Source organism: Schistocerca americana, chromosome X, assembly GCF_021461395.2.
Source record: "Schistocerca americana isolate TAMUIC-IGC-003095 chromosome X, iqSchAmer2.1, whole genome shotgun sequence".
In the NCBI taxonomy this organism is placed as follows: domain Eukaryota; kingdom Metazoa; phylum Arthropoda; class Insecta; order Orthoptera; family Acrididae; genus Schistocerca; species Schistocerca americana.
In genome coordinates this window covers 91,162,611-91,174,846 of record NC_060130.1, presented here as the reverse complement: position 1 = coordinate 91,174,846, position 12,236 = coordinate 91,162,611, and the positions used below count along the sequence as shown (strand labels likewise).

At 43.9% G+C, this 12,236-nt stretch overlaps 1 protein-coding gene across 1 annotated transcript in view; it reads left to right on the top strand.

The window, feature by feature from the left end:
* LOC124555825 (homeobox protein H40-like) overlaps nt 1-11,945 on the top strand; it is a 28,021-nt gene extending 16,076 nt beyond the window's left edge. Inside the window, exons 2-3 of the mRNA XM_047129892.1 lie at nt 2,585-2,751; nt 11,753-11,945. Of these exons, the coding sequence (XP_046985848.1) occupies nt 2,585-2,751; nt 11,753-11,945 (360 nt within the window). The remainder of the gene's footprint in view (nt 1-2,584; nt 2,752-11,752) is intronic.
* The last annotated feature ends 291 nt before the right edge of the window (nt 11,946-12,236 follow it).

Sequence of the window (12,236 nt, the reverse complement as noted above, 5' to 3'; positions counted from 1 at the left end):
TCTACATGGGTTGCAAAATGTGGTAGATATATATTCCTCCGACTCCAGTTGCGATTTAAATTGGAAATATCAGATCCGTAAAGCTGGAAAAATGGCAGCAGTTGCATGGGGGCTAACTAAAACGAGGCTGGGATTTTACTGTAGCAGATTGGCTAGAGAAATGTGAGTCGTTTCGAGATATGAGAGTGCTAGAAATATGATTCATTAGTGGCTGTAATAAAGGACTTCTCCATAGGATGCTACACAGGTATGTGCTTGAATGCAAGGACTTGATTCAAAATCGGACACTTCATTTCTAGCGGATAGCGTAGCACTAAAGATCTGAAAAGCTAGTGTACATTTCTTACGCATCATCCACTGCTTGCGTTCTTTCTCAATAAAGCATCGCCTATAGCCTGTCGATATATCACGGAACTTCTGAAATGGCATAGAGAGAGAGACAATGCTTTACAAATACTGGATAAACATCTAGTTTTGAGGTGGTTGAAAATACCGGTTTCATAACACGTTCCTTAGCAGAATAATTTTCTAAACTGGGAGCATCTATTTTATAGAGTATGTGCTTGTGTTCTGAGATGTGTGTGAAGGATATGACTATGTCCAGTGGTAGGAAGGCTTTGATTTGACGTGGAATACTGTAATACCAAAGGGGAGAGTATGTCAAGTGATAAGAATGGTATGATATTTCTATTTCCAGAGCCGTAAGCAGGGTGTATTTCGGATACTTTGCTCATTGTCGAATGTCATTCAATTGTAAGTATAGCGGTTAAATATACATGTGTTCGATTTGGTTTGATGGTTGTGTCTATGTGGGGCCTGTGGTAGGAATGATTCAAGTGTCCCGCTGACAGTGGGAGGCCATCCAACGGAGAGAGCTGTTGCAATGCGGGACTGTATCTGACTTCACCGTGTTGCCGTCCAGACGACCGAATAGCGAACTAATGCTTAGTATGTGTTGGACAGCTTTCGTTATCAAGTGGGAATTTGATAAGATTGAAATGGATGTGTGTTTGCGCTGGCTCATTATTCTTTTATCACGTAAATTGTTCAGACGAGTGCTTCTTCGCATTTGACTTCTTTATTTAGTTGAGAGGAGGTCGATTGTAGAGTGTGCATCTAGCAGGTGGAAGACACGTTTGCCGATTGTCTAGATATGAGAAAGACGTTATTTGACTTTGTAAATTATAGGTCGTGATTTGGAATCTGTTAAATCACGGAAATCTGTATTCGTGGCGCTTCAGTCTGGAACCGCGCGACCGCTACGGTCGCAGGTTCGAATCCTGCCTCGAGCATGGATGTGTGTGAAGTCCTTAGGTTAGTTTAGTTTAAGTAGTTCTAAGTTCTAGGGGACCGATGACCTGATGACCTCAGATGTTAAGTCGCATAGTGCTTAGAGCCAATTGAAGCTTGCTTTTTTTTTTTTTTTAAAAAGGCAACGAACGACAACTAACCGCTTCATTGTTCGAAATCTGCTTAGCGTGTACGAAGAGGTTGCCCTCGGTTGGGGTTCTGACCGCCGGGGGTAGCATCCAAGCATTGGCGGTGAGTTAGGCTTGGAACCCAGCTCCTAGTGCTGACGGCGGGTCCACTGTTCGTCGGTCCAGTAGCAATTTGCTGCCTGTCGAACAGATATGTATTTACTGTATCTAAAAATATTGGAGTATTGAGTGGAATACGGAGACAGCATTAAAGCTGGTAGTTTTATCGTGAACGGGAATGTTTATGGGGCCTACGAATTGTGATTGTAAAAACAAACTGAAAAGATTAGGCGCGCGGAGGGAAATAAGTCAGCTGTTAGAAAATAACCTGCACGATGTGAAAAAGAATGTGGATTCCTTATGCACATCGTTTTAGTGCAGGAACGGCTCTTCTAAAGGAGGAGTCATCTTTGGAAATTGTAGGGTTTACACAGTTCGATAAAAATTTGAAATCCGTAGCTCTCATTGGCAAAAAATTATGAAACAGCCCATATTCCATTTCAGCTTTAAGGTGAAACGTTAATTTTGTCCCATCACTCTGCTGCCTACATTTTAAAAGAGAGGTCGTCCATGAGCGACGTTTCTTCTTCTTTTTCCGATTGTCAGTTTCTTGCAGTAAAATAAAAGCTGCGCTTGTAAGGAATAGTAAATCCTCTTCTTCCCTCATCGTATCGGCCGGTGAAATTGATACTGAAACGCTGCTTTACGACAATAACAAAAGAGAGCAGCCTCGACAAGTTATCTGCGCCAGCTGCGATTCCACGAGGCCGAATCTCTCGGTCCCGACCTATCGGTTTGGTGAGAATGATAGGCCGAACACCAATGGTAGTCCAAATCTGTCGACTGCCTTCGTCGAGCTAGCGCGTACTCGTATTTACGTGAACTGTTAGCGAATCCGGTGTGTGACTGTTTCAGCAGAAGAGTCGGAAGAGGATCGGGAGGCAGAGCACGTAGCCGACGCGAGCGCCAGCAGCGGCAGCGCGGGGGGCGGCGGCAACGATGGCGGCGTCGTGAGCGCGCTGGACGCCAAGGCGGAGGCGGCCGGGGGCGGCGGCGGCGGCGGCGGAGGCGGCGGGGGCGACGCGGGCCCGGCGGCGGCGGGCAAGGGGCGCAAGCCGCGCCGGCGCAGGACGGCGTTCACGCACGCGCAGCTCGCCTACCTGGAGCGCAAGTTCCGCTGCCAGAAGTACCTCTCCGTGGCCGACCGCAGCGACGTGGCCGACGCGCTCAACCTCAGCGAGACGCAGGTCAAGACCTGGTACCAGAACCGCAGGTACCTGCATTCTCTTACTCGGCTCCCTCTGCACCAAACAACGAATGTGATCAAAATAACGGGAATTTTGTTTCTTTTTTTAAAGAAAAAAGATTATTCACGCATCAATATCAACTTCGTCCCTTTCAAAGTGACCCCCCTAAGATATAATATTCCCGTGCCAGCGCTTTTACAAATCTCGGAACTCGTTCAGTGGTTCCGTTTTTATCTCGTCAACGGTGGTAAAACGACGTCCTTGCGCTGTTCTCTTCAGCCTCGGGAATAAAAAGAAGGCACAGGGGGTCATGTCCCTCGAATACGGTGGCTGAGGCAACGAAAAGGTTGCTTTTTGCTAAAAAATCGGGAAAAAGCGTCGAGGTGTTAGCGGTAGCATGATCGTGATGCAGTTTCCACAACTGGTTTTGCCACAGTTCTAGTCACTTTCTTCGGATTGTTTCACAGAAATGCTGCATGGCTTCCAGGTAGTATTCCTTATGGACTGTAAAACCGTAAGACAGGAACTCGTGAAGCACTATCCCGTTCCAATGGAAGAAAACAGTGAGAAGTCCCTTCACGTGTGATCGAACTTGTCAAAGCTTTTTCGGTCGGGACGATTAGGCCTCGGTTTTGATGTCATATCCGTATATCCACGTTTCGTCACCTGTCATAACCTTTTTTTAGAAGTTACGGATCGTTGTCCACTTCATTCAGCTATTCCTGAGCGACGTCTACACGACGTTTTTGGTAGATCTTCAACAATTTCGGAAAAACTTTGCTGCTACAATTTTCATGCCCAAATCATCCGAAAAAAGTGCGTGACCTCAGCCAAAGGATATGCCGACGTCATGAGCAACCTCTCTGACGCTCATTTGGAGATTTTCGAGAAGCATTTTCTTTACTTCTACCATATTTTCGTCAGTAATTAATGTTTAATGTATGGGGAGGGGCGGGGGGGGGGGGGGGGGGGGCAGGGCGGTCGCGGTCTACAGCGTCTTCTCTACCCTCTTTGAAATGTTTATACCACTTGTAAACTCTTGTCTTACTCGTAACAGATTCGCTAAAATCCATAATCAACATTTCGAATGAATGAGCTCACTTTATTCCAGTTTTCAAGTAAAATTTGATGCAAATTCTTTGATACATCTTTTTAGAAAGTAAAAATTCGCCGAGCAGCCGAAAGTGCAAACATTCATCGAGAACACGCTTACCACCAATGTAAAAAAAAAAATTGAAAATCGGATTTATAAAACCCGCGAAATTAGAAAATTCCTTGTTACTTTTTTATCACGCCTAGTACACTTTGTCGTAAAGAAGTCACTACACCTACGTATATACTCCGGAAGACACTTTACAGTAACTACTAGTCATATAATTTCCTATTCCACTCGTAAATAGCGTGAGGAAAAAACCCTATCCATATGCTTCCGTATGAGCCCTAATTTCTCGTATCTTATCTTCGTGGTGTTGGCAGTAGAATTGATCTGTAGTCAGCTTCTCTAAATTTTCTCAGTTTTATTCCTCGAAAATAACATCGTCTTCCCTCCAGGGATAACTTTTTCGGTTCCCGAAGCATCTTCGTAACAATTTGGTGTTGTTCACAACTTCTGGTAACGAATCTAGTATCCCGCCTTTGAATTGTGTCGAATTATTACTTTAATCCGACCTAGGGTGGATCCTCGAGCAATACTCAAGAATAGGTCGCACCAGCGTACTGTATGCGATCTCCTTTGCAGATAAACTACACTTCCCAGAATTCTTCCAGTAAACCGGAGTCCCACCAGAACCCTCTCACGCTCGTTCCACTTCATACCCCTTTGCAACGTTACGCCCAGATATTTAAACGACGTGTGTGTATCAAGCATGACGCTACTAATGCTGTATTCGAACATGATGGTTTCGTTTTTCCTACTCATCCGCATTAACTTACATTTTTCTACGTTTAGCGCTAGCTGTCATTCATCACACCAACTGTAAATTTTGTCTAAATCATCTTGTATCCTCACACAGTGATTCAACTTTGACACCATACCGTACTCCACAGAACCGTCAGCAAACGATTGCAGATTGCTGCCCAGCCCGTCCGCCTGATCGTTGACGACACCCTTGGCTCTCATGAGCACTCGCTGTCGAGAACAATACACTCAATTCTATTACTTAAGAAGTCATCGTGTCACTCGCACATCTGGGAACGTATCCTATATTCTCGTACCTTCGTTAACAGTCAACAGTGGGGCAGCGCATCAAATACTTTCCGGAAACCTCTGCCCGTTACCCCTCATTCATAGTTCGCTCGCAGTATATAAAGTAAGAAAATAGCTAACTGAGCTTCGCATGCTTTTTAAAACCGTGCTGATTCGGGGACACAATCTTCTCGGTCTTCAGAAAATTTATTATATTCGAAATGAGAATATGTTCAAAGATTGCCGGCCGGGGTGGCCGAGCGGTTCTAGACGCTACAGTCTGGAACCGCGCGACCGCTACGGTCGCAGGTTCGAATCCTGCCTCGGGCATGGATGTGTGTGATGTCCTTAGGTTAGTTAGGTTTAAGTAGTTCTAAGTTCTAGGGGACTGATGACCTTAGAAGTTAAGTCCCATAGTGCTCAGAGCCATTTGAACCATTTTGTTCAAAGATTCTGCAGAATACCGGTGTTAGGGAGATTTCTCTGTAACTTAGTGGCTCGAAGAAAATAAATACAGACAACCGTAATTTTATTAATTATTCTATTGGACTAGAGGTGTGGACAGTCCACATCTACAGAGAAGTGTCAGAAATGTTTGGAAGCCAGCAGAAATTAATGTCCCTGTAATAGCGTGGACATTTAACTTACTTATCTAGCCATGTGTGTAGAGGCCGGAAGATGGTGCCAATACGGCATCGAAACGGGCAGCCAATAAAACAATTAATAAAATTACGGCTGTCGGTATTTATTTTTTTCAAGTCTTCGACCAGCCGCAGTCCCTCTCCATTTATGCAAGATGGAACTACAGAAATGTAATTTTGTGAGCCCGTTCTTTCACCATTGTTACATACAGTAGTCACCTTGGCTTTTTTCCAGTCGCTTGGAACTTTGCACTGAGCGAGAGATTCGAGATAAATTCAAGCTAAGTAAGGGGCCAAAACCATAGAGTACTCTTTGTAAAACCGAACTGGGATTAAATCCGGACCTGCCGCCTACGTACACTGATAACTCAAAAAATTACGACCACTTCCCACCGAGAGACGATATGCTGCGTGGTGCCGTTACGGACAGGTGGCGTGCTAAGAAAAGAATATAAGCGGAATAATTATGCCAACCATACGAGACTCAAATGGACAAATTCATCTACATAAGCGACTTTGATAAAGGGCAATTTGTTGTTGCCTGGATCTTAGGAACGAGCATCCCGGAAATGGGGATGATGGTCGGCTGTTCGCACGATAGTGGTGTGAGCATATTTGGAAAGTTGTTGAAGGACGACGAAACTGTGAGTGGGCGACAAGTTACTGCACTACCACGCCACATCGCAGAGGCTGCCCCGCTCTGTAAAGTACGGTAGGGCGCGATCGGACGACAGGGAACAATTCTGGCGCGGGTACAAGGGCTTCGGAGCACATCGTTCAGTGGGCATTGTTAAAATGCGGCCTTGCAACAGGTGATCACCTACATTTTCCCATGCTGACACAACGACCTCGTCAATGGGCACGGTATCATCGAGATTCGACCGTAGATGGAGGGAAAATTGGCTGATTATCACGTTTCTTGTTACAGCAAGTCGATGCTCCAGGATTCAAACATGCAAACATGCACTGCACCACAGACACAAGCCGGTCTGGGCAGTATTATGCAATGGGGGACATTCACCAACGTTTCCATGCACCTATGGTAGTAATCGAAGTCACCATGATAGCTGCGTACTACACGAGTGTTAATCCCTGCATGCTTCAGTTCTTCCCCGACAGCGATGGAATCTTCCACAAGGATAATAACTTCTCATCCCTAACTTTCAGTCCACCTACCGCAATAGGCTTGTTGTTGTCCGCTCCTTCGTTCTCCGTTGATAGGTACTGCCTCAGCCTGCAAAAGCAGCGTTCAGGGAAATTCGGTTAAATAGCTACCCAGCATAACTCAGACTTGGAGGCATCATCTGACAGATCGTAAAAATATCGGCGGTTCGGAATTCTAAAGGGGCCTGCACACATTCACTATTTATTGACAACACTAGTTTGTCAAACCTTCAATATATTGAAGCGACCTCACACTATCAATAACACTGACAAAAATGGTCAGCTGAAAGAATGATTTTACAAGGTTACGATGTCGAAGACCCAAAAGAAAGCGTGTGTTGCACTTACGTGAACTATAGCTTGCAAGCAACGGAAAACAACGAAAAAGAGGAAATGGGTCAGAGATTGGCTGAAAAAAAGGAGCCAGTGGTCACATGTTAACTTATTCACTGATATCAGAATCACGGCCCACAAAAGATTTTATATATTATTCTCCGATGGTTCTGCATCGTACGACAAGTTGTTACTGTTGATACGAGATAAAATAGGAAAGCAAAATACTTTAATGAGAGAGGCAATCGCATTCGACAAGATATTAGGAGTAACTTAAAGGTATCTGGCGACAGACATGCCATTCTAATGCTCGACGTTTAGTTCTGTAATATCTGCAAAAAATTGTATGGAAACCTATGAAGCTATATCTGCCTAGCAAGGACCTGTTCAGGAAATTAACGTCAAACATTTCTTTTTTAAGCTTTGTGATAATTTGGTGAAATTGACACTCACTTCCCAGACCTCTTACTAGTCACTGCAGATATGTGACGTATTTTTCGAAATGGGTGCGTTTTCCAAAACTGCTAAGTGATACAACAATCTATACTATATTTTAAAATTAATGCAGTAAGCAACGTCATTGTGAATCCTTCGTTAACCATTCCAAAGTGGCATATACAATGATTACCCTCGAATAGGCCTATTAAAATTATTTTGTGTTAAAAGACTCCTTAAGAATTGAATCTAAGGTGTGATATACACAACGGCGAATTGAAAAAATAAGTAGTGCACACTAATGCCGCGTGGTTGATTCCTGAAGCTCTGTCACAATCTTAATGGGGAATATTGTCAAACAGTCAATATTTGACCTCAAACGTTCAGTAGATATTGACAATACTGAGAATATTTTGAAGCCCATCAATACTGCTCATTAACATTTCTACGGTTGACAATACGTCAATACGCGCCCTCAGACGGCCAATATATTGACAATCTGACAGTATTACTGAATCTGTGAAGATCTCTTTAATAACTTGTTTGAAAATGTTGTAAAGTTTAACTTCTTAGGTTTTATTGCCTGCAGAATATGTTGTAAATGGCTATCAAGCCCACATTTACTATCAAAGTGTTATTCTTGTACATTAGTCACTGTTTTTACGACAGGTTGTACACACTAAGGCAGCCAGAAGTTCACCAGCCCGACCCGTTCTATAGAGATACTGACCCACAGCTGTTTGCGAGGTACTACATCAAGTCGTCTTATAAAGAAGTGCTCACCCAAATGTTCCGTGATGTTCACGAAACACGTCACGTGGAGTTTGAAGTACGACCAGAAAATTCACACGCAAATAACTTCCAAACATAACCACATAAATGCCCAAACTGCCACAAAACGGTAGTCGGTACTTTTGGTTTTTTTTTTTTTCTTCAGGTTTTTTGTCAAGGATGGCCTCTTGTAAGGACTATCAGCGATCTCAACAGTAAATGATGTTGCTCTGCTTCTTTTTCCTTATTCTGTGGAAATATTTCTGAAATATCAATACCCATCTCCATGTCTTTTTCGGGGTCAGAAACCATATTTTGTAGGTGTCATCATGTGAAAAATTTGCAATGTTGAAAAAATGTGACAACTTTATACTATTCTTATTTATAATTACTAAACCACTTTTACTACTTCACTGGGGCTCTGGTAAGTAAAGTAACACTTCGTTATTCTGATAAAAAAAAGAATAAATCTCTTGTTTCTCATTACGTGATTGCCAATTAACATGTCTTATGATTACGTGTGTCGATAGAATGATTCAGCACATGAATTGTAGTACGACAAGATGTGAAAACTGTAATTACAGATCAGGTGTAATCTATTCTCTTTCGTGGTTAAATGAAATAGCAAAACGTGCGAAATTCAATCTTCGAAAGATGAGCCATAAATGTGCCTCCTATATTTATATTTTCACTATTGTCAAGTCTTATAGCAGCATAATTATTAAGTCATTTATTAGAACAAATCAGTAGTTAAAGCATATATACTGAACACTGTTTTAAACTGTAGCGGTACAATATATAAGAAAAGTGATAGTGCAATTTAGAAAACGGCGCTATACTTTTCTAACTTACCTTTCACTGCAGAGGGACTATGGCGATTTTAAATGTTTCTACGCTGTTCTATCACTGAATAAGTGTAGTTATCTGCTATATAAATTATAAATAGAATTTAAATACCTATAAGAGTACAGATGCTTAGCTTCAAAAAGAAATATTTACCTCGTCAGGGCACATAACAAACTTCAGTCGCTCGATGCAGAATTCTCAACAGTCTGACAAACTGGTGAGTACAATAGTTAGATACAACCTAATACACATTTTGTCAGACAGGCAGCATCACCGTGGAGACACTTTTCACTGCAATGCCTTTTAAACTGTACCACTGATATAAGACTGTTCTCTAAATCTGACGCTGTCGTTGATAGTATCACCAGAGTGGCCTGTACTCTCCAGAGATTTGGACACCAGTCAGAGGAGTGGAAACCGTCAATGAGATGCGCATCGAAAGCGTATTGCCATGCTGCCTCCAAAGTTGTACGAAACTGTATTAGGGAGTTTGCTTACGCAAATGTTGGTGATTTGTGGGGCGAGAGAGAATCGTCAAGAAACAAGATAGAAACAAATATTGAATTAACATTTGTTATAGCTTGGGTGGAGACCTGAAATGCAGGATACTTTGACTAATCACGTAAGAACCACGAACACTGCTTTTATAATGACGGCACGAACGAGAAAGCTCAGGCGTAAAAACCCCGCACACAGAAGAAGGAAATCGTCTTCCGTCATCTTACGTACTTGCATCCGCGACATTAACGCTTCCCGTCGTGACAGTTCGTATGTGAAATCTGCAGCCATGTTCAGGGCGAGTCGGTGACTGCGTTCCGTGTATCCCAGCGGGCATATTCATTCGCTGCCACGATAAAACCTCGTCATTCAAAGCTATACTACGTAGTATGTTGTGCATGCGTCGCAGAAACAGTCGGATAAATAACTCAAATCAAAGATAAAATCGAGATGAGAACTGTCAGTCAAGTAGGCAGGCGACTGACATTTGAGGTGTGTCAAGCGGTTGCCTACCTGTAGGCGCTTAGGGCTACTTCGCAGTAGGACTCCGGTATTTTTAAAAACGTAGGGAGTCCGATATATCGTTATTTAACATAATTTCGTCATTGGCTTTCATATATCGAGAAAAATTATCGACATATCAACCATTGATGGCAAAAGGGTCTACGTACCAGCCCATAAAAATATCGACTTCAACTGGTAAATATACTGCCGGTTTTAGAGTTGTATATGTAAGTATTGATTTATTATTATATATCCTGTAATCGACAAACTAGCAGCCTGCCTATTCCCCTTAGAGCAAGAATTGAAAGGAAAAATACGTACGTTCACCACTGTGCTAACAATGGTAACTGCATATAAGTGGCGCAATAAAAGGTGTCCCATGGGTCGGATTTGTCCGAAAAACTTCGTGTCGACTTCCCTCGTTTTTCATTTCTGCGAACGCCAGCGCCGTGAAGCTAAACGTTGCAGTAGCTGTTGGTAGCGACAAGCGCCGATTACATCTCTGTCCACTGCAAAGAGCAGTCTTGTTATTTAGATTTTTGTTCATCATTTTCAGCAGTTGTTTTTGAAGACTGCCGATGTGACGAAATAGTACGTTAGTTGCGTAAAATGATGATTTGGGAAGTCATAACGTGGTATTCCATGGGCCCCATAGTTCCCCTGCAAAATCGCATTATTGTCAAGGATTACGCCACCGCTTTAACTGATCAGGTCCATCCAATCGTACAATGTGATGATGTGTTCCAAGCCGACGGGGCGCTTCTCACATAGTTTGCGTCTTCCAGGACTGCATTTGTTCTAGGCGCTACAGTCTGGAACCGCGCGACCGCTACGGTCGCAGGTTCGAATCCTGCCTCGGGCATGGATGTGTGTGATGTCCTTAGGGTAGTTAGGTTTAAGTAGTTCTAAGTTCTAGGGGACTGATGGCCTCAGAAGTTAAGTCCCATAGTGCTCAGAGCCATTTGAGCCATTTGACTGTTAGCATTGACACCTCTTCGCAAGCGCCACTGCTCTCGGTCCTCGAGTGAAGGTCGTCAGCCTCTGCATTGTCCACGGTGACAGATAATGCCTGAAATTTTGTATTCTCGGCACACTCTTGACACTGTGGATCTCGGAATATAGGATTCCCTAACGATTTGTGAAATGGAATGTCCCATTGGTTTAGCTCCAACTACCAATGCGTTCTGAGTCTTATTAATTCCCGTCATGTGACCTTAACTGCGTCGGGAACCTTTTCCCATGAATCACCTTGGTACAAATGACAGCTCCACCACTGCCCTTTTATATCTCGTGTATGCAATACTAACGCCATCTGCAGATGTCCACATCGCTACATCGCTATTCCGTGACTTCGTAGCCTTAGTTTAGTACCAAGGCAGATGGTCGAAGCTCGGTTTAGCGCCACAGGTGGTTCCTGTAAGTCTGCAGATGTGTTGTTCCGTATAGATACGCTGAGCTTCGTTTCTTCACGGTTAGCTTTGAATGTAAGGAAACGATCCATTGTCATTGTAGTGACTGGGGTTTATTCGACCGAGGTTTGGCCTTGTCCTCATTAAGTGGCATAGCAGTTTGGTCGAAGTAAACTGTTGATGATACACGCGTTATTTCATCTATGATCAGTAGGGATGATAGATCGGGTTTGTGTTGCAGGACTAAGTGGAAGCGGCAAAACCAGCTGCGCCTGGAGCAGCTGCGGCAGCAGGCGTCGGTGGAGAAGGAGCTGCTGTCTGCGCATGCGCCCGCAGAGCCGGCAGCCTGCTGCCCCTACCAGCCGCCCGCCTTCCTCACCACGGCCGCCGCCATCTTCCGCAACGTCACCTACGTGCACGGCTGCCAACTGTAGCGCGACCACGTCTCACGGAACTAATTTCTCTCCGAGGAGCGGCCGCTAACCAAACATCATCATCTCCGAGGAGTGCCACTTGCGTGTGACTGGTGCCACTAGTTGCGTCGCGAGATAACTGAGGACAATTTACACTTGGCGCGAAATGCAGCAATCTGGGTGTGTATACCCTACGAGTCTGATCCCGACACCGAGCGTCGCTGCCTACGAATCGAAGAGAGTCTACACAACGCAGCAGCTCTTCGTTGCGTGAAGTTGAACTTCACGTGACTGCAACTCCTGCTAAGCTGA